General features: G+C 32.5%; 1 protein-coding gene across 1 annotated transcript in view; it reads left to right on the top strand.

Annotated features, from left to right (window-relative positions):
• The window catches only part of VPS13C (vacuolar protein sorting 13 homolog C), a 160,590-nt gene that overhangs the window by 104,793 nt on the left and 31,819 nt on the right, over positions 1 to 23,978 (top strand). The window contains 15 exon segments of the mRNA XM_011363471.2: positions 592 to 684; positions 2,891 to 3,256; positions 3,636 to 3,722; positions 5,073 to 5,228; positions 5,396 to 5,660; positions 6,301 to 6,461; positions 7,371 to 7,492; positions 7,990 to 8,284; positions 9,719 to 10,108; positions 11,656 to 11,760; positions 12,512 to 12,676; positions 14,215 to 14,343; positions 14,618 to 14,751; positions 16,151 to 16,277; positions 18,004 to 18,239. Coding sequence (XP_011361773.1) covers positions 592 to 684; positions 2,891 to 3,256; positions 3,636 to 3,722; positions 5,073 to 5,228; positions 5,396 to 5,660; positions 6,301 to 6,461; positions 7,371 to 7,492; positions 7,990 to 8,284; positions 9,719 to 10,108; positions 11,656 to 11,760; positions 12,512 to 12,676; positions 14,215 to 14,343; positions 14,618 to 14,751; positions 16,151 to 16,277; positions 18,004 to 18,239 — 2,831 coding nt within the window.

Raw genomic sequence — 23,978 nt, forward strand, 5'->3', positions numbered from 1 at the left:
ATAGTTTTAATAAATCGAGTTTGAAGATTTGAAACTTATTCTAATAAGGACCTGTTGTTAAGCAATCTGGAAACTGTTCATTTATCTACCTTATCATAGTCTTTTTTTTTTTTTTTAAGGTATTAACAAACCTCTTTTCAAGTGATTTAGCGGCCATAAAAATTATAATGACATACCAATTTCATTTCCTCATGTAACTCTTTACAAATGTAAGACTTATCATAGTCTTTTCTTAATAGAAAAGACTTAGCTCATTTTTATAGATATCTTAAAAGTATGTTTTATAGAGAACATCATTTAAAAGATATTTTAGCAAAAGGAGACATTTTAAACTTCTCATGTATGACATTAATTAAGAACTTGGCATAAAGCAATTGATCAGAACTGCTTAAAGTCCTTCAACAATGTTCATAGACTTGTTATATTTTAGAAGAGCCCTCACAAGAGATTCTCAGCTAATTTAATTTGCCTTTCTGCTTTTAGTAGTAGGCTATGGTTAAAGATTTCAAATTAAGTAAGGCATGTTCTTTGCATTACGTATAGAACGGTTCTATTAAAAAGGAAATGAGAATTTCATCTATTTGTTTCTAGGTCTTACAGCCCTGTTCTTTATTTATGGAAAAACATACATGGGATTCAGGAAAACAGAATATAAATATTGTATTTGGAGAATTTATAATTAAGGTTAGTGCCTATTATATTATTTGGATGAAAATTAATTCTTATTTTTCTAATGATATCTTTTGATGTCTCTCATAACTAGACCATTATGCTGGTCATATATTCAGTAATCAGTAAATACCTCTGACATTAAAATATGTTTTTCTTTAATGCAAATATTTGCTTTATTTTCTTTGAAAGAGTACTTTTAAATATCTACAAATGATCAGGATAATTTTTATCCATTATGTTCATGTGTGTGTGGTGGGGACATTGGGTTTCAGGGGGAGAGCAGAGATGGGGTGGGAAGAGGAAGGAAGGATGGAAAAATGAGATTTTTATTATTTTATTTGTAGTAAGTTATTTTTAGACTTTTATGTGTAATTTGACTGAACTTAAGAATTATGTGACTTTTATTTGGTTTATAAAATATTTGTAATGGTAAATGTATGCTAGAAATAAATTATTAGGATTTGCTTTTTCTTTAATCCTTTACATTTGAAGTATTGGAAAAACAATCTCTTTTCTCCAGTGTCATTCATATTATTTATTACCTCATGACCAGTTATAAATGGATAGAGAATGATTTCCAAAATTCATTTCTCTCTCTGTCCAAAGGACACAAAATTGAGATGGCTAATACCAACTGATAGTAGCTTTACTATATAGGTGAATAGCCAATAGTGATGAAACTCATATCATTTGAATTACCATGTAAATAAAAATGCAATTTTCTCTTGATATTTTAAAATACTAAATCATTTAGATTGCATTTTGTTAACAGATTTACTTTTTTTTTTTTTTTAAAGACTTAAAAGTAGTAAACAAAAGTAAAACTTGAATTTGCATGCACTTTGTCTAAGTCACTAGGATAAGGTGCTGGGGGGATTATCTTTTCATTTCTTTGTATATCAGTTTATTTATTTAGTCAGTAAATATTTTTTGAGTTCTTACTATATATGAAAAATGTCCCTGCCTTCAAAAAACTTAGTGATGTATGAGAAAGAAGTAAACCAGTGACTCTAGTTTTCAGTGCTAGAGGCATGCACAAAGTGCTGTTGGGAGCACCGGCAAGGGGCCTCTAACTCAGACCAGGACATCAGGGAAAGCCATCTGGAGTGGGGCTACTTGAACTGAGTTTTGAAAATCCGAGGGAGGTTAGGTGGAGAGGGAGTGGAGGGGTTATCCACAGAGAACCAACAATATGCATAAAGGCAGAAGTGTGAAGAATCCTTTAAGGACTTAGAGGGGTGCCCACGTGGCTAAAGGGAATTATGTGGTGGAGTTGTAGGATTGAGAGCCCTATAGGTGACATTAATAAGACAAAGAAAAAAGAATTGAGTTGACAGGTACGTTTGCATACTAGATCCTTCTTTTGGTGATATAATCTTATCTCTTTAGCATATTAAACAAGTAAGAGTTATGAGAATGAACAATAGGGAAATCTGCTTCACTTATTTAACCTAGTATTGCACAAACTTTGAAAAATCCTGGCTAGCTAATTGATTAGACATCAGGTCACAAAGAGCTTTGTGTCCTAAGCTAAAAGGAGTTTTCATTTTATCCTGAAAGTTATGGGAGGTTGTTGAAGATTTTAAGTATAGGAATGACATGCCCAGATTTGGGTTTTAGAAAAATCATGCTGCTAGGAATGTGGAGGGCAGACTGAGAGGTGCTGACTGGATATAGAAGACATCATCAGTATAAAACTAAGGCTCAGAGATAGGAATGAACAGGTGACCAAAGATACTATCCAAAAAAAATAGGAGGTAGAATTTATAATCTTGGAGTAAGTGAAAGGGAGTCCATAGTGATTCTCAGGCTTCCCATTTCAATAAGACAAATGAAAACCATGTATATAAATCTTGATGAGGATCACACACTGTGGTTTAGTTAATACAGCTGCTTGAAAAATTAAAACTTCAATTGTATGTCTACATTTTTTTGGTCACATAACATTATTCTCTGAATTGATCAATGTAACTTCAGGTTTTGACAGTTGACATAGAACATTAGTTACTTAATTCCAAATTAACCTGAGCAAAAATCATCATTATGAGGTTAGTTGATTTGACACATAATTTTGTGTGTTCTCTCTTGTTTTCCTGAGTTGTGAATTTAATATATTTAATATTTTTAATTAGGTACTTTAAAACTTTTGTATTATATATTCTTTTCATCTGAGAAAGACTTTATTCTAAAATTTTTTCTTGCTTTTTTTTTTCTAAAGATTTCACCCATAATTCTTAATACTGTGATGACAATCATGGCTGCTATGTCTCCGAAGACAAAAGAAGATGAATCCAAAGATACTTCTAAGGAAATAGAAAATCTTTGGGGTGTCAAATCTATTAGTGATTATAACTCTTGGTTTCTTGGTGTTGACGTGGCAACAGAAATAACAGAAAATTTCAAAGACATTGAACACCCATCGATAGAGGAAAATTGTGCTGTTGTTGTAGAGTCAATTCAAGTGACCTTAGAATGTGGACTTGGGCATCGGACTGTACCTTTATTATTGGCTGAGTCAAAGTTTTCAGGAAATATTAAAAATTGGACTTCCCTAATGGCTGCAGCTGCTGACATGACACTAGAGGTATGAGCACATCATTTAGTACCTCCAGAATCAACTTTTCAAAAGTACAATCGCAGAACTAGGATGTGAGCCTTTTTTATTTGTTCACGGCCACAACAAGTATTTATGAGAATAGATTCTAACATTTAATTTTTTTATGTGTAGTGTTATTTATTTGGTCATTATTTTTTAAAGATTCTTTTACTAAATAATTTGTTCGTGGCAATAAAGTAAGAGACTAAAGGAAAATACACCCTCTTTATGTTCTTTGTGTCTTTGGGTATGTTGTTAAAATGGCTATGACATATAACATTAATTACTTAATATTTTTACCTACTGATGATGGAAATATTTAGTTCAAGTTGAAAGACTCTCTTATGATAATTCTGTACCTTTGCAGGTTCACTATTACAATGAGATCCATGCTGTTTGGGAGCCATTGATTGAGAGAGTGGAGGGGAAGAGACAATGGAATTTAAGGCTTGATGTAAGGAAACCATAAAATATCTTTGTGAAGAATGATGCTATGCACATTGCTTTTTATTTTTTAATGAAGTGATTCTCAAGATGTTGTTTAATATCCTTGAGGCCCTTTTAGGGGGTTTATGGGGTCCAAACTCTTTTCATAATGATACTCAGACATTACATACCAATTGTTATTCTCATTCTCTCATGAGCATATGATGGAATTTTCTAGAGACTTTGTGATATTGAAACAGAATGAAAGCAGAAGCAAAATGAGAATCCACCTGTCTTTTCTTAAGACAGGCACTAAAAAGATGTGTAAATGTCCTTGTTCTCACTATATATTTTTAATAGTTATTTTTTATTACAAATATTATGTATGTTAACTTGTAATTGTTATTTTTAAGTGAATATTTAAAATTTTCTCAGTTTTAATTTCTATACTTGATCTTAAGCAAGAGGCCAAGAAGCGATAAGTTTTAGTTTCTAATAGAGTACGTATTGATAAATAAAATCTACATAAAATGAAGCTCTTCGGGATCCTCAGTGATATTAAGAGACCAAAAAATTTTAGAACTGCTGTTCTAGTTGATGAATTCTTTTGTGTCATCTCTTTATGTTACATCTTGAGAAGATGTCAGAATCCTAGATACTGAAGTACATTGTTCTAGATTAAAAGGAACATGAATTATATACCTTTAACAAATTATCACAGCACACCTCTCTCAGGCAATCTGACTGAGGTGTGAGACACTGAAATGGACTCAACAGATTCTTATTTTAAAGATGAGAACTCATTTAGCCTGTGTCCCAATTTCCTCTCAGTAAAGTAAAGTAATATATTGACCTACCTCTCTCTGGCATAAGCTCGCTAACAAAGAATGTTTTACAGGGCTTTTGAAATGCTATTGGAACAGAAAACTATGATAGAATCTGACAGCTGGTTGAAAGCTTATATTATTTATAGGTGTTACTGGTAAAAAGTAGAAGGAATTCCAGATATTAATGCCAGTAAGGATCAATTTACATTTCAGGGGCATCGTAGATTGCTTATCAACACATAATGACCAGTCAGTCAGGCGACACTGAGTAATAGCTTGCTCTGGAAAATGCACGTGAGACAAATATTGTAGCAGGCTTCGAGTGCTTTCATGGTATAGTTATAAACATTTCTCTGTGCACTGACTACACAGTGAAAGAAAGAATGCTGATCTGAGTTAAATCAAAGTGAAGCACTGAATATATTTGAAAATGAGACTTGGGGAGCCTTAGTAAAATGTGACCAGTTTGGGAGAATTTAACTATTGAGACTATTTTAATTTTATTAGTTGGGTAATAACTTAAAAATTTGTTGTGTTATTTATCCTCATAGGTAAAGAAGAATCCAGTCCAGGATAAAAATTTGATGCCAGGAGATGATTTTATTTTTGTCCCTGAGCCACAAACAGCAGTTCATATATCTTCAGCAGATACAATGAATATAACAATATCCAAAAGTTGTCTCAGTGTTTTCAACAATTTAGCAAAAGTATGTTTGATCCTTCCTTAGAATATTTCAAATGAGATTTTAAATTGAAACACGTATGGATTATTTTTGTTTATAATCAAAATTAATTTCTAAGATATGTGTAGTCATAGTGTAATTTTTTAAATTTGCATTTTGCAAAAATTTTATTGTGATGTGTTCCTTTCCAGGGTTTTTCAGAGGGCACTGCTTCTACTTTTGACTACTCTTTAAAAGACAAGGCTCCTTTTACAGTAAAAAATGCTCTAGGTGTTCCTGTTAAAGTACAGACCAATCATAATTTCAGACTAATGGGCTCCTGTGAGAAAGGTGATATTTATGATGTTGATGTTGGTCAGAATCTGGAATTGGAATATGCTGGTATGGAACCTTCTTGTCAAGGGAAACTGTCTATATTGAACCGTCAAGAAAGCTCCTTCTTCGCTCTGACCTTTGGTATGCTGTATTTATTTTATTTTAAGGGTATCTTTGGAACTGTTAGTGTGGACTTATTTTTGACAAAAGATGAAAAAAAATTTTTGCTGCAGATACTTTGGGAGACAACATTTCTGAAGGCTCAAAATGATAAACTCATCTCGTTTTCTTCCTCTAAACTTGAGAAAATAAACTTGATTGATTTAAGAATTACCTTAGAAAATGACATTATTTTTATGTTTTTAAACAATACAGTGTATGGTATGCTTCAAAAAGGATGCTAGTTCAATGAGAAGATAAAAATAATTATAATCAGATGTCCTAAAATATTGACAGTAATTACCATCATTACAAAGAAAAGGCAACATAGTTCCTATGTAGTTGAGGGGATAAGGAATAAGTTGGATTTTGTTGGTTCTTTTTAATACATTCAGAAGCCCAAGAGAAATTGTTTCGGGTCTAGAATATTTATAATAATAACTAGTTTCCTTTCTTTTCTAGTTCCTCTGTCTTAAACAAGCATAATATATAGTCATTTTAATCATTTAAGCATGAGGGAGAATACTCTTGTCATTATTTTGAGGCACTGACAATCATTCTGTCTTAGAGAAATTTAGTTAAATTAACATTTGGGATGCTTCTCACTTATGCTCTGCATTAGTACCTCATGGATATACAGAAGTTGCAAAAATCCCTGTTGCCAGACCTGGTCGGCGATTGTATAATGTACGGAATCCCAATGCCAGTCATTCTGACTCAGTCTTGGTCCAGATTGATGCAACCGAAGGGAATAAAGTAATCACCCTTCGCTCTCCTCTTCAGGTAATACATTAAAGTGAATTGTGTACCTTTAAGTATATCAAGAAGTATTAAATTATTTATCTGAATATAAGAATATAGTATTCTTTATTTTAAATGTCTGATTAAAACAATCTTGTTAGTTTAAAGCCAATTTTTCTTTCCTTCTGGGTTTAAAATTAATGAAGCTCTTTGTCTATTCCTTTAAAGACTCAGAACTGAGCAATATTATATCATTTGGTTACAAAATAGGATAACATTCCATTCTCTTTGTATATCAGTTGCGATTGAACTTTTCAAGTGTGTGAAAGAATGAATATTAGCATGATCTCCCCCTACCCCAAAATAATTTCACATCTAATTCTGTATATTTTATTTCTACCTTTAAGACTTTATTCATTTTCAGGTTTCAGTTTATGGTCAGCAAAAGAAATTTCTTCCTGGTTATAACATCAGATAAAAATGAAAGAATTTCAAATTTTGGCCATTGTTAGCTCCCAGTTTGCTATTAGTTTCAGCCTGTATCACATTGTAGTAAAGAAAAGAGAATTGTACTGCTTTTCCCCATATTTCCTTTGCTGTCTTTTCTGTATAGTCATGTAGTGCATTGAGAAAAAGTTGTAATGGAGAAAATAATATGGCTGAAATCTTCAAAGGTTAATACGTATTATTTGAAAGATAACATTATACAGTAACAATAAACATCAGCATTTAATGTATAGAGCATGTGAATATCTTAATAATTTTCAACTGCCACTTAAACATTTTCATGTATGTATAGCTCTTAAATATTCTAAACATTTTCAATTACCAATAAAAGATATCTTCCAATATTGGGCTTGAAACTATATCTAAAAGTAACTGTGTGCAGCTCACATTTTTCTTTTGAATTTCTACATCTTTTCAAATAGTGTATGTCTTTTTGTTCAACAGATTAAAAACCATTTCTCTATTGCATTCATCATCTATAAATCTGTTAAGAATGTTAAGCTACTGGAGCCTATTGGAGTAGCAAGACCTGAAGAGGAGTTCCATGTTCCTTTAGATTCATATAGGTAGATACTTCCTTGAATATATTAAGCTTTAAAAGGTTCATAATATATATTTTTAATTCTGTGAATTGGCAATTTATATTCTAGAAAAGATAACCTCATATTTTTATTATCTAAAGATCTATAAAAGCCAGCTTTAAGGCATGTGCATAATTATAGAGAAATATATTATCATTGAATTTACCAGACGAAAATTTCTTGCTGTATATTTGCTGTTTTAGAATTTTCTTAGATCTGTTTTATTTAGATTATATTTGAAATTACTTTTTTTTAAGTTGTCATTGTTCACAGAGTATTTTTTTTCCCCCACAAAGTTCCTCTATCTGTTAGCATTGTGACTTTTGACAAGTTTTTTAACCTTTCTCAGCCTTGGTTTCCTCATCTGTAAAAATAGGGATAATAGTACTTGCCTTGTGAAGTTATCAAGAAGATTTAACGAGATTCTTTTTCTTAAGCTCTCAATAAAACTTTTGTCCCCACCTTGTTTTCTTTTTCTGTAGATGTCAATTGTTTATTCAGCCATCTGGTATCTTAGAGAATCAGTACAAAGAATCCACCACTTACATTTCCTGGAAGGAAGAACTCCATAGGAGCAAGGAAGTCAGATGCATGCTGCAGTGTCCATCAGTAGAAGTCAACTTTTTACCTCTCATAGTCAATACAGTTGCTCTGCCTGATGAATTAAGCTATATTAATACACATGGGGAAGACTGGGATCCAGCTTACATTATTCATCTTTATCCTACCCTCACCTTGCGGAATCTTCTCCCATATTCCCTCAGATATTTACTTGAGGTATGTCTCTTGCATTTTGTTTGATTTTTATTATTGCATTGAGTGCATTCTAGTTTTTTTATGGTATTTCTAGTTGAGGTTAGTGGTTTATGTAGCATACTTGTAATGCTTTAATATTAGCAACAGCAAAAACTGGTATAGCATCTGTTATGTATTAGCCACCATACTGTGTGCTGTACACGTATTAATACATTTAATTCTTACAAAAACCTCCTGAAATAGGTACTATTATTAGACTCATTTTACAGATGAGGAAACTGAGTCAGGGAGGGGTTAACTGACAGGCTCAAAACCCCACAGCTAATAAGTTGTAGAGCTGGAATTTGAACAGTCACTTTGGCTGCTTGCTCCCTACCACCTAACTCTGCTGCATCTGCTATAATTTAAGAACCATAATAATCTCTTCATTTTTTTATAATTTACTTATTTTTAAATTACAATTGACATACAATATTATATTAATTTAGGTGTACAGCATAGTGATTAGACATTTGTATAATTTAAGGAGTGATCATTCGAATAAGTCTAGTACCTATCTGACACCATACATAGTTATTATATACTATTGACTATAGTTAGGTAAAATTCCATTAGCTAAAGGTCATAAAAAAGCCAGTGAGAAAATATTTCATCTTAATTTATTCTAAAGTTTATTTTAAAGTTAGTATTATGATTATTTGTTCCAAGTTTCTGTTGAACTTAAAAATAATAATTACTGTCCCTCTTAAGAAATAATAGAGAACATGTTAGAGCAATGAAGCATGATAAATATTTTTAAATTTCTATGTGTCACATGTTTTAAAATACAAAAGTCTTGAAAGTGTTTGGAACCTAAATTATTTCTTTTCTTTATCTGACAGTGAGCCAAACCTGACATTTTAGAGTCCAAAATTCATTAAATGAATAAAATTGTATAAAATACAAGAGAAACATTTAGTAAGAAAGCCTAATTTATTATGTTATTATTTATTTAGAAAATAATCATATCTTACTTAGTTTGTCAAAATAGATTTTGATACCACTTTTCTTAGTCTGTGTATATGGGAACCTTTGACATAGTATATGAATAGAAGATGAAGCTAGAGCCCAGGGAACTAAATGGTTCATTTAATGGCATAGCTTTTAATGGACAACAGTAGGGTTCCTAAGTATGGCTTTTGATTCTGGGTATAGATCTGACTTTTCTCAAAACTTATGGCCTTTACCCTACAAATGGCTGAAAGACAATTTCTGCCTTTGGCTATGATGTAATGTTTTCTTTTTAGTCCTTAGTGATTATTGGACATTCGTAATATATAAATATGGTACTGTATTGAAGACTTTTCAGTTAATCTGAATCTGGTAGGTTATTTAACATTTGTATAAAATACAATGTTGCTATTGCAAAGGTTTTTATTAAATCATGAAGCATATTTAGTTTTTGTTTGTTTTTAGGGAACGGCAGAAACTCACGAGCTAGCAGAAGGCAGTGCTGCTGATGTTCTGCATTCGAGAATCAGTGGAGAAATAATGGAATTAGTTCTGGTGAAATATCAGGGCAAAAACTGGAGTGGACATTTCCGTATATGTGATACACTTCCCGAATTCTTTCTTGTGTGTTTTTCTTCTGAGTCAGCAGAAGTGATGACAGTTGACTTGTCAATACACATTAGACGAATTGGCAGTCGGATGGTGCTATCTCTCTTTAGCCCCTATTGGCTAATCAACAAGACTTCTCGGGTTCTCCAGTATCGTTCAGAAGATATTCATGTGAAACATCCGGCTGATTTTAGGGATATTATCTTATTCTCTTTCAAGAAGAAGAACATTTTTAGTAAAAATAAGGTATGTTTTTGTTGCTATAACAAGTTAAAATAGATAAATTCCCAATTTGGAAACTGAGGAGTTATTAGCCTTCCCTAGAACCATGCTTACCTATTTGCTAAGTGCCATTGATATGAATTAGGTTCATGGAGACTTTTAAGGAATACATAATCAAGTGGGATATTAGGAACTAACAACAATTTCCCAAGGCTGAATTAGTTACCCTTTCCTCTAGTGCCCTAGAATTACTTTTTTTTCTTGAAGTAGTATCAGGTAGAAAGCTTGATTTTATGTAGTTTGCCAGTGATGAAATAGCATTTCAAAAGAGAGAACATTTGAATTTGGTGTATATTAACTGAGCCCTTCTATGTATGAAGCACTAGGTCAGGACTTTCAGAGAGAAACCTAATGCCTAAGCCTAGTCCTTTAGTCTCTGGTCCCTTTTTTCCTTTTCAGACTCACATGTTGGTATTGTTTACCACACACTTTCCAAGTGCTTACCTCTAGACTTTTGTATATGCACCCTCTGCTTAGAATGCTGCTTCTCCTATGCTTTCTCTATCTGCCTTATCTTTTCTGGTTATCTGCTCTTCATCCTTTGCATTCTGCTCAAGTCCGACATGTGTGAAGGATTTTCTAACCATCTAACATGGGGCTAGATATCCCATCCATTTTTTCTTAGAACAGTGGTTCTCAAATTTCAGTGTGCGTTAGAATCACCTAGAAGGCTTTTAAAACAGATTACTGGGTCATGCCTCCATAGTTTGATTTAGTAGGTCTGTGTACTGGGTACAGTAGGGTCTGATAATTTCATTTATAATAGATTCCCAGGTGATGTTGATGGTGCTGGTCCAGGAACCACACATTGAGAACCACTGTCTTAGAGTGTTGGTTAATATTCGTATATGTTATTGTAATTACCTGCTTATGCGTCTGACATCTGGTTGTCCTCAGGTTTTTTATAATCTAGTTGGGCGGATAGAGCTTAAACTTTAAATTCCATAGCCAGAAGTAAACTTTTTTACCTTCTTACCTTGTCAGCATTTGGTACCTTTTATATGGGTCTTATCACATTGAATCTTGTGTCATAATCCATAGTATGTATTTCCTGTTTCTCTGTTTAGTTGGAAGCTCATTGAAGACATGAACTATGTTCTGTTGTTTTCCATTCTGCTGATCACAATGCCTTTCATTTAGCATTTGCTGAATAATGTTAAAGGCATAAGTTCTCTGTGTGCTAAAACTTTATTTCTTAGATTAGCTCTATATCATAAGTCTGACACGGGAGCATTTACATTATAATTCTTTTTAAAACATCAGAAGGTCTCATTGGTATAAATCTTTAAATTCACTATACTCTTTGCATGGGTGAATGAGAAGGTGAGAACAGTGTATGGTATTGGCTCCTAGAGTTTCTGTGATTCTGTTACCCGTTTGCAATATGGCTTGATTGTTTTTTCTGTGTCCCACAATGCTAAATAAATTTCTAGTGGTCTAGCAACTTTCTATCAAATGAAAGTAATAAAGTTTTTTGTTTCTTATGTAATGGTATGTGTTCTTTGGTGTAGGTACAATTAAAAATTTCAACTAGTGCCTGGTCCAGTAGTTTCTCATTGGACACAGTAGGAAGTTATGGGTGTGTGAAGTGTCCTGCCAACAATATGGAATACCTGGTAAGATTCTGCTTGCTTATTTACCTTTGGCTTTATTCATTTTTTTTTTCAGTAAACCAGCTGGATTAAGGAATGCAGAAATGTGAATTCAAAGTGTTATGTGAATGACTATTATCTCTACAAATTTCTCTATGGCTTCTAGTATCAAAGCAAAACCAGAATTTGTCACAGTTTAAGACAGAGAGTTGAATCGATCCAAGTAAGCAACTGAGTAAAATATTTAGAATATACTAGAATCCTCATTCCATACCAACTCCTGCCAAACATTTCTTAAATTTTAAATTTGACGGAAAATTTGAACAATCTGATGCCAATTGACCTGTTTTAGTATCACTTAGACATTTTTATCTTGTTAACAGTAGGGATAATGAAGCAGCAAAACCTGAGCCTCTACACTAATTACAAAACAACTTGTATTTTGGTATGTTAAAAAGTAAAGAATACAAATAAATGAAATCTGTTATTACATATTATCATTAGTTAAATTACCAATTGATGTTTCTTGAATTGATTTCTGATGGACCCAAACTAAGAAACCAAGATTTTTTTTCTTAGTGAGAAGACAATCATTAGTAGAATATGGCTGATAGTATTTACTTAAGAAGTCTTACTTTAAAATATTTTAAGAAGTCTCTGTGTGAATGATGTATGTGTATATGTATGTGCATGTGTGTGTATGTGTGTGTGCATGTTTTAAAGAAACTGTATAAAATACTGGTAACTGATAGGCTTGTTTATTTCCTTTCCACAGGTTGGTGTTAGCATCAAAATGAGCAGTTTTAATCTTACACGAATAGTTACTCTGACTCCCTTCTGTACCATTGCAAACAAGTCGTCTTTAGAACTAGAAGTTGGTGAAATTGCATCTGATGGCTCAATGCCAACGAATAAGTGGAACTATATTGCTTCTTCAGAGGTAAAATTTTCCTTTACTACAACTGGCTCCTAAAATAAATATAGACATATAAGTAAGAATTGTTTATACTTCATACTCACTTTGCCACTATACTTGTATGTTAAAATATGACAGCCAACTTCAAAAGATATTTTTCATACTGAAAGCATATGTTAAAGAAGAAAATTGTTGATATTTTTCCCTAGCCCGATCTCGATGGTTAACTCTAATTCCCTCATTCTTCCTATATGTGTAGAATGTGGATATGTGCTATGAAAAGTACATACAGTAATGTGCTGTGTGTTGTCTCAGTAGTCAAGATAAAGTCTTTGTATTTAAGAAGTTTATAATCTTGTTGGAGGGCTTAAGATTCATAAATTAACACATGGAGAAGATAGTATATGCTAAGTTATAGATGATCGTAGAATTTCTGAAGAGATGAGCTGGATGTCTCCTTGAAAATTACCTAAGATTCAGCCCTCTCACTTTACAGAGAAGTAAATTGAATCCCACACTTTTCTAAGGTTAGTAAAGTTAGAAGTTGAGATCATTGTGGTCACTAGATCAGAGGGGAGAGTTCCATAGAAGAAGTGGGATTTGAACTAATCTTTACAGGCTCAGTAAGATTTGAGGAGGTGAAGAGAATGAGGGAAAGAGTTGAGGAGAAAAAGGTGTAAAGACAAGCATTAATGCTTGAATTTGCCTGAGTTTTCAACCAAACCAACTGACCTTAAAGAAAGAACTATTCTTCTAGACATCTCAAAAAAGATTCTAAAATTATTTTTTAACACATTTAGCAAAAAGCTTAAGAGGAAGGATTGCAATTATAATAGAAACAAAGTTAGAGTTTTAAGAGACATGGGCTCTCCACAGCACTTAGAGTGATCTCCATAGATTGGCAACAGATAAATGCTTGCTTTTTTTTATCTTTGATGTTGGTTTGATAACAGTAGTATTTTTATTCAGAAATAGAATTTACCTATTGTTCTATAACAGAGAAATTTTGTATTAGGAACTAAAATCTCAGTTTTGCAGATAAGAAAACTGAGGCCCAAAGAGGTGTACATGATTTGATTAAGATCATCAAAGAGTTCGGAAGATAGTCAGTGCTTCCAGCAAGATCCGCAGTGTTCTCTGTCTTCAATTGTCTTCTGCTTAATCTTGGATAAGATACTCTGAAACAATTCATAGTGCATTAAGGAATTAAAGTGGTATATGCACAAAGCAAATGTTATTAAGAAGAATCTAGTTTTAAAATATTTAAGACATTTAAAATATCTGAGGTATTCTTAAGCAGTAAAGTCTTCGATTTCTCCAGTTGTAATTATGCCATACAAACATACAGACTAATATGTTTATATTCTTCTGACAGAGTTTCTTTGATTTCATAAATAGTCGTTATATTGTCAATAATCTTAATATGTGATGTGGAGGGAATATTTTAAGATATACTAATAATTTGAATCACAATCAGATTTAGAATTGAAAACTTAATTAGCTACCATCTTACTTATACCACAGTATTGTTTTAAGACTGATAGTAACTTTTATATTTTCAGTGCCTTCCATTTTGGCCTGAAAATTTGTCAGGCAAACTTTGTGTGAGAGTGGTGGGCTGCGAAGGATCCTCGAAACCATTCTTTTATAACCGACAGGATAATGGCACTTTATTAAGCTTAGAAGATCTGGTAAGTTTTCATATTTTAAAATAAAATGTGTTTGATTTTTAAAATTTGCTTAAAAGTATTTTATTAAAATATGCCATAAAATTACTAATTATTTGAAGATCCTACTATATCAGTATATAATGTCATACAGATATTTGTAAGAGATCACAGCCAGTGTGCTTTTCAGTAAGAATTTAAGTCAACAGACTTTTTATGTCTACATAGTTGATTGAAATTCCAAATGTAAGTGCAGGTGAAACCAATACCTCAAACATACTTTTTTTTCCTTTAACAGAATGGGGGTATCTTAGTGGATGTAAACACTGCTGAACATTCAACTGTCATAACCTTCTCTGATTACCACAAGGGATCTGCACCTGCCCTAATAATAAACCATACACCTTGGGACACCCTCACATATCAACAGAGGTATGAAAAAAAGGTTCATGGAAAATCCGATTTGCTTTTACTAGTCCACAATCCCTTCTAGGAAACACTTGAGACTAGCAGTGTTTCACATTCCAAATGTTTTCAGATTTTAGAAAGGCAATATGAAGCACATGCTGTATATTACTAATACTCTCAGCAGGTTTTGAGATAGTACTCTGTTTTCAAACACATTAATATTTCTGCAGCAAAACTTATGAATATTCACACCAATTTGGATAAATAAAAACTATTAAGAGTCTCATATCATTTCAGATCAGGTTTTCTGCCAAGTGCCTTAAATGCCAAACTTATAGAAAAATCTTCGGACTTTTTTAAACTTCAGAATTGCATATAAGTAGTTGTGAACCTGTTTAAACATTATTATTCTTTTGTAATCTGATAATCCTCAGTGAACCTCTCCCTATAAATCCATATCTAGTTTTTTGGGGGTAGGGTAGGGTGTTTTTTGGGGAGGAATTGAGTAGATAGTGGTATTGAATATATAGTACAGGCTGATAGGAATTTTGTTGGTCTTGCCTGTGCTGTCATTTTGTTTGATGATGCCATTGTATAATGATATAACAGAATAACAGATAGTTTTAAACCCTTACAATATATAATATATATTTGCAAAGAATTATTATTATAAATCTGCAAGGCATTTTATATAAAATATTTCTACATATATAAATAAGTATGTATGTATATAAATAGAAAATAATGCCTTACAAATTTACCAATTCTTTCATGGCTTAAATCGTAGATTGGGATGGAAACCTAATTGGGTTCCCTTTTTTTTTTTAATTCTCTAGAAAATTTTTTAATATTACATGAACCAGTACTTCTTAAACTTTATTTTAAAATCTCCTGAAAATCTTATTAAAATGCAGATTCTGATTTAGTAGGTTTTAGGTGGGGCCCAGGATTCTGCATTTCCAGCAAGCCCCTAGATGATGCTGATGCTGCTGGTCCAGAGACTACTTAGAGTGGCAACATTGTGGACCTATTTTTTGTCTGCAATTCATATTTCTTATGTATTGTGCTTGATTAAAAAGCTTAAATTTAACGACTTAGTGAAGTTCTGTACTGTTCACAGCCTTTCCTACAGGTGGACATTGACATACATACCATTCTGTTTACCGTAAGGAATTCCGTTGGTGTGATCTTGCCTATGTAAATTTAGAGTATACTGCAACTTCAGAAAAGGCAATATTCTCTTTTCTCATGCTTCAAAACCATTAATTAATTGGACATTTTAGGATACTTATTTTTAAGCAGAGTTGTTTTTTATCAACAAAGGCAGTTTTATAAGATTTTTGTGCCAGTCCCTACCTCAATAAACTACAAGTCTGGGTTTCTCAATTCCAAAATATTTTAATCTTCCATTGGTTGTTTTCAGTGGGTCACAGGAAAAAGTAGAATTGCTGCCAAGACAAGCTCGACTTTTTGCCTGGGCAGATCCTACTGGTACCAGAAAACTTACATGGACATATGCAGCAAATATTGGACAACATGATCTGTTAAAGGTATCATTTTGGGGGTGGAAAACAGTGTATTGTGTGCATACTATATATACACCATTTAATCCTAAATTTTAATTAGAGAAATATAAATAAAAGATTATGGTTTTATAAAAAAACTATAGAACTAAAATCAGTGATAAAAGACTTTTAAAACAATCGAGAAAAATGAAAATAAAGAAAAATGTGCCCTTATAGTAAAAGATGCAAACTTAAGGAAGTATGTAAGTGGCAAATATCTTTTATTGATTATATATCATGTATTAATGTTTTTCATTTATTATCACTAATTTTTATGATTGGAACTTAGAACTGCTGGTTAGAATTCAGTATCAAGTCTGTTTGACTTTATAGTCCATGGACTTTTCCCATTAAACCATGCTTCCTGTCAGTTATGTCAATAAATAAAAATGGTTTAAATTCTTTTATTAAAAGGAAAAAAACCCACTCAGATTAATTTAACAGTAGTATCTAACTATATGCTACTTAGAAGAGATCTATCTTAACTAAGCTAACACGGAAAGTTGTAAGCATGAAGAGATAGTAAAAATTTAACAGGCAGAAAGACATAAAAAGAAAGCAGAGTTGTTGATATTAATTTCTGAACAACTCTAATTCAAAGCAAAACCATTAAATAGAATATGATAATATGACAAGGCACCATAGCTATAAACCTTTATGCAATGAATAATGTTCCATCAAAATTTAAAACTTAAAATGCTGGAAATGAACTGAAAAACAATTACCTGAGAATATTTTAACACAGCTCATTTAATTTTTAACACATCAAATAGATGAAAAAAAAAAACAAGTAGAATTAAAGAATATTTGAATAAGTAAGATTGAACCAAGATACATATCAAATTTTGTAGTTTACAAAGAGAGAGTTCACCTTTTTAATATCTCTGAAACATTTACAAAATTTTATTGCATGTTAGAGTAAAAAAAAATTGGATAGGCTACTTTGATATACGTTTAAAAGCAATAGATAAATTTTAAACAGCATTAAAACTCAACTATTCCTATACTCTTGGTAACATCCTTTATTTATTTGTTTTTTTTCGGGTTTTGTTTTAAGAAAGCATGAAATGAAAAGCACATAGTAGGTACTTGTACTCTTTGTTGAAATTAACTGTGATTATATTTATGTTAAGCTTAGAATGAAGAGAAATCATTTTAATTTCTGAAAACACTGACCAAATCAAGCCTCATATTTTTAAGTGCTATATGAGACCTTCAGCCAAAAAGGCTATTCTTAGTGAAACTAAGTACAAACTGACCACTTTTTGACTATTTAACAATGTGATTTATATAAACATTTTTAATGTCTAAAATATTAAAACATAAAAATAAACTAGGTTAGTTTTACCTGAGGTTACTTTTCTAATAAACTTTTGAACCATTCTCTTGTCCATCTTGGAGACTCAAAAGCATCATATGGCATTGGTGCCTTGGAAGGTACTCTTGTTCCTGCTAAGTGCCTTTTAAGCACTAACAAGGTAACTCAAACTAAGGTATTAAAAAAAAATGAAGCACTATCAATCTTTATTATTGTTTGAAAAAATTGGCAAGATGTTTTGAAATAGCTTATAACTTTAGTTAATTTATGTCATTTTGATGGTTAGATTTTTCCAGTTTTAACTTTTCTAAACTTTCTCAGTTACTGTAATTCAGCTTTATATAATAAAAACTTGCTGTTTGTGGTTTTAATATAAAGTCTCTCTTTCCTCAGGATGAGTGTGGACAGTTTCCATATGATGCAAACATCCAGATACACTGGGTGTCATTCCTAGATGGGCGCCAGAGAGTTTTGCTTTTCACTGATGATGTTGCCTTGGTTTCCAAAGCCCTGCAAGCAGAGGAAATGGAGCAGCCTGATAATGAAATAACCTTGTCTCTCCACAGCCTTGGGCTTTCACTGGTTAACAATGAAAAGAAGCAGGAAGTTTCATATATTGGGATAACCAGGTATGGAAGAAGGAAGATAAAGTATCAGAGATCTTTAAAAGGCATTGAATTCATAATATCAAATTTGATGAGAGTAAACAGATACTTGTTCTGAATTTGATATACTGTACATTTTTTCAGAAAAACTACTGAATGGTTATTTTCACTGCTAGTTGAAAAACTCACAAAATAGAAAGATGAGTAAGATAATATCTTTGCCTATGATACTCATCTTCAGTTGGTAGGGAAGAAAGAGGTTTGCTTCTTTGTTGTTTTTGTATAGTTTTCAAAGTGAATTATAAAAACACCTGAGAAATGCTGCAAAGAAATGTACACACATGCAATGGAAATAGAGGTAGAAGCAGCTAACTTGTTTTATGCAGTAGAGGCTGGAGAAACTGGCATGGGTCAGTGAAAGCCAATAACAATGGGTAGATAAATTAGAAAGGTTCATAAAGGAGGTAGTGTTTGACATGGGTACATAATTTTTAACGGGTGGTTATTTAGAACTTCTTTTTAACTTTACCTTTTCCCCCCTCTTTACTCGCCCACCCCCCCTTCCCCCACTTCCATGACCTATGGATGTTGCCGTTTCCCTTTAAGAACTGGATCTCTAAAGACAGGGCGTCTTCTCCCACATGCTCGCTGCTTGCCCCTGGGGCCTGGCGCATCCGGGATATGGTCCATGGCTCCACTTGGGGCACGAACCCAGGACCTTCTGCATGTAAAGCAGACATGCTAACCACCACACTATGGAGCCATACTTAGAACTTTTTAATAGTGATGGGACTGGTTATTTTCTCTGGTTCTACTCGTACCTCTATAAGAAAAATATTTGCATTTATTTATTTTGATTTTTTAATCACACTAACTTTTGTAAAAGACTTATTTTTGGGGGGAGGCTAATGGAATGGTTAACATGTGGTTATGTATAATAAGCATAGGATCTATCAATAATTATGTGTTTAGTGGAGTAAAATTAAGTAAATAAAAAGATGTATTGTAATGCACTTTGCACAACACCTGATAGATTAAGGGTTCTATAAATAGTTTTATATATACCGTAAATACAATATTAATACATTTATGTATACATGAGAAATATATATTCTGGGGTATACATTTCAGTATTGTGTAGTGTTTTTAAACTAAATATGAAGATCATTTTAAAATCATATAAATTCATTTACTCTCGTTCTTTGATAAAACTTAATTTTTACTTTAATATTATATGCTATTGTATTTTGTCCGACATCAGTTCTTTTCTTTCATAGATTGTGCATTTGGTGTTATATCTGAGAAGTCATCGCCAAACTCAGTCACTTAGATTTTCTCTTTATGTAATCTTCTAGGAATTTTATAGTTTTGTGTTTGATATTTAGGTCTATAACCCATTTTGAGTTAATTTTTGTGATTTGTGTAATCTCTGTCTAGATTCAGTTTTTTGCACAGTTGTTATATCATCATTTGTTGAAAAGACTATCCTTTCTTCATTAAATTGCCTTTGCTTCTTTTCAAAGGTCAGTTGACTATTTGGGTCTTTTTCTGGTCTCTCAATTCTATTCTCTTGATCTGTGTCTGTTCTTTCATCCACACTACACTATCTTGATTTCTATAGTTTTATAGTCAGATAATGTCATTCTTCTAACTTTTTTCTTCTCCTTCAAAATTGTATTGGCCATTTTTAGTCTTTTGCCATTCCATATGAACTTTAGAATCAGTTTGCCAATATCTACAAAATAATTAGCTAGGATTTTGATTGGAATTGCATAATATCCATAGATCACCTTGGGAAGTACCAATATCTTAACAATAGTAAGTCTTTATATCCATGTACATGAATGTTTTTATTTAATTAGATCTTGGATCTCTTTCAGCAGACTTCTATAGTTTTCCTTGTATAGATTTTGTACAAATTTGTTAGATTTTGTTTATACCTAAGTATTTCATGTCTTTGGTGCCAATATAAATGTTACTGTGTTTTTGATTTATATTGCAGTTGTTCATTGCTGGTGTATAAGAAAGCAACTGACTTCTATATATAACCTAGTGTCTTGAAACTTATTAGTTGCAGGAATTTTTGGTTGATCTTTCGTATTTCCTACATCAACATCCATGTCATCTGAGAACATAGATAAAGACACCTTTATTCCTTCTCAATCTCTGTACCTTTTACTTTATTTTCTTGTCTTATTGCATTCTCTAGGATTTCTTGTACAATGTTGAAAAGGACTGGTGAGAGTGGACATCCTTGCTTTGTTCTTAGCAAGAAAGCATCTAGGTTCTCATCATTAAATATGATGTTAACTATAGGTTTTTTGAAGATGTTCTTTATCAAGTTAAGGAAGTTCCTCTCTCTTTCCTAGTTTGCTGCAGAGTTTTTTTTTATCATGAATTGGTGTTGGATTTATAAAATTTATAGTAGATATTTTTTTCATTACCTTCATTGACTAGTGTCCCCTAAACACATTATATAGTGAAGACATTGTTAACAGTATAATTAATATCAACAAGCTATATAGATGAAAATACTATGGAGTTATAGTTTATCATTATGCAAATAGTATAATGAGGAATTAGCAAAATATGGTCCATGAGCCAAATCTTACCTGCTGCCTGTTTTTGTACAGCCCTTGATCTAAGAATGATTTTTTAATATTTTTAAATGGTTGTGTAAAATCAAAAGAATATTTTGTAACACATAAAAAATTCATGAAATTCATAGTTTGTTGCCCTTAGTAAAGCTTTTTTAGAACACAGTCTTGCTTATTCCTTTGTATGCCTGTGGCTACTTTGGTGCTGCTGCTCAGTGCACAGCATATGACAGTGATGTAGTTATAACTTGAGAGTGTTTGAATGCCATACATGCAGTTATATAATAGTGCCCCCTTATCTTCAGTTTTGCTTTCTACAGTTTTAGTTACCTGTGGTCAACAGCAGTCTGAAAATATTAAATAGAAAATTTCAGAATTAAATAGTTCGTAAGTTTTTAATTCTATGCCGTTTGAGTAATGCAATGAAATCTCTCACCATCCACTCCATCTCACTTGGATGTGAATCATCCTTTCACCCCGCATGTCCAAGCTGTATATGCTACCCACCTGTTAGTCACTTAGAAGCCATCCTGGTTACCAGTTCACCTGTCATGGTATCTCAGTGCTTGTGTTCAAGTCACCTTTATTTTACTTAATGATGGCTCCAAAGCACAAGAATAGTGATGCTGCCGATTTGGCTATGCCAAAGAGAAGTCGTAATGTGCTTCCTTTAAGTGAAAGAGTGAAAGAGTGCAAGTAAACAAAAAAATCGTATGCCAAGGTTACCAAGATCGACATTAAGAACGAATCATCTACCTGGGAGATTCTGAAGAAAGAAAAAGAAATTATGCTAGTTTTGCTGTTGCACCTCAAACTGCAATGGCCCCAGTGCATAAGTGCTTAGTGAATATGGACAAGGCATTAACTTTGTGGGAGGAAGACATGAACAGAAAATGTGTTCTGTTGATGTTTTTGATTGACCACAACATACTGCTCCAGAAAGCATTGAACCTACGTGAAGACTTCAGCAAGGAATCTCTTGAAATGAGTGACACCAAGCCACTTACTGCAAGTAAGGGACAATTACACAAATTCAGGAATAGGTTTGGACGGAAAAATGTAAAAATTACCGGAAAGGCTGCATCTACTGAAGAAGAAGAAGCTCCTGCCACATTTCCAGCAGAAGATGATTAGGGTTCGGTGCTATCTGTGGTTTCAGGCATCTACTGGGGTGTTGGAACATTTTCCCTGTGGATAAGGGGAGACTACTATATTGTAACTTATTTATTTTTTTATTACTAATGCATACTCATCATGTCAAAATAAGAGAAAAGTGAACTTTGAATGTCTCTCTTGTAAGCCATAGTTATCAAATGAAATGGCAAAACATTAGTTTATTGTGCAGTGACATTTCTAAACTAAGCATGCATCACAGTATACCCAACTCACAGGAAAGCAATGGCCAGAAAAATCAGAAAATTTGAGATAAAATATCTGATCACGGCAGATTTTCTTCAGAAAAATAAACTAAAGATGAGACTGTAACCAACGTTAGTTTCTGTGTAACTCATTTGTTAGCCAAGCAAGGAAAGCCTTTTACCAATGACGAGTTAATTGAATAATGGATGATTGTAACAGCTAAAGAAATGTGTCCAGAGTAAACAAACTCAGGACCATTATCTTTTTGGTGAGATCAGTTGCTTGAAGAATTAAGGACATTCAGAACAGCCTCAGTAGTCAATTAAAAAACAAGGCCAGTGATTTTGAGTGGTTTTCTGTGTCTCTTGATGAGTCAACAGATGTTACGAATACTGCTCAGCTGTATTTTGAGAAGCCAGTGCTGAATGTGAAGTCACTGAAGAATGAGCCTCTATGAGTAGTTGACATAAAACAACCACAGGTGAGAATGTTTTTAAACAAGTTGAAGGAATTAATTCATTAAACGTGAAGTGGAATTTTCTAAGATCTATCACAAATGATGATGGAAAGATATGTGTGGAACAAAAAAAGACTTAGTTGGACAAATTTACAAAGTTTGTGAAAATGTAATGTTTAAAGTTTATGGTTACTCATTTTATCGTTTATCAGCAGGCACTTGTGGAAAACATTTGAATTGATCATGTGTTATCAAACCAGTAGTGTCAAATAGTGAACTTCATTCACTCTTACAGACTTAACTATCATTAGCTTGGTGAATTTTTGTCAGAAATACAAGCCAAATGTCCTGACCACACAGCAGTCAGATAGCTTAACAGTGATACTATTTATTCTTTTTGAGTCTTTGGCCAAAACTTAAAACTTCTGTGTGAAAAGAACTACCCTCAACCACTATTGTTGAAGACCAAATGGCTTTGGAAATTAGCTTTTGCTGCAGAATTGATAATGAATTCAACCTAAAAAAAGAAGATAAAACATCGCTTATATGCAAAACTTACATTGCCGTAAGTCATTTTGATGACAACTAACATTATAATGTCACTGGTAAATGTCACAATGTTTTATATACTTCCTGTGCTGCCCAGAGTTGAAACAAGATGTGAGATTTCCATCCCCACACAAATTTGGAGCAGATATATTTTATGACCTGCAACTATAGTACCAGCAACATTTTTCCAACCTCAATGAAAGAGCAAAAGAGGTTTCCACATTTCAAAATCCACTTGGCTGTGTAATGGAAGAATTTCTGCCTAAACTTCGGAAGGAAGTGATTGATCTGTAATGTGTTGTCATGCTTAAAGGCAGCTATCAAGAGAATATAATAGAGTAGGAAATAGAACTTTAGAATTTTCTAATAGAAAATAGAATTTTATCAATGCATTTTAAGCAGTATATATACTCAGCAAAAATAATATTCTTATAGATCAGTATCGGTATTTGGTAGTACCAATCTGTGAAAAGACAGTTTTAAAGATGTTCATTGCAGATCAACTTTAACAGATAAATATTTGCAATAGATTTTGATAACAAGGAATACTAACTTTGGGCCCTAATTAAGTAAAATGTCATCCCATAAAAGAAATGTAAAAAAAATGTAACAATGTATGGTAACAGATGTTAACCTGACTCATTGGATGATCATTTCACAGTATATACAAATGCTGAGTCATGTTATTATATACTTGAAATTAACATGTTTTATCTCAGTTATACTTCAAAAAATTAAAGTGTAAAAATGTGTATTTTCCCATTATTAATAGACGTATTTTTAAAAATTATATTCAATTGT

Source organism: Pteropus vampyrus, unplaced genomic scaffold, assembly GCF_000151845.1.
Source record: "Pteropus vampyrus isolate Shadow unplaced genomic scaffold, Pvam_2.0 Scaffold85, whole genome shotgun sequence".
Taxonomy (NCBI): domain Eukaryota; kingdom Metazoa; phylum Chordata; class Mammalia; order Chiroptera; family Pteropodidae; genus Pteropus; species Pteropus vampyrus.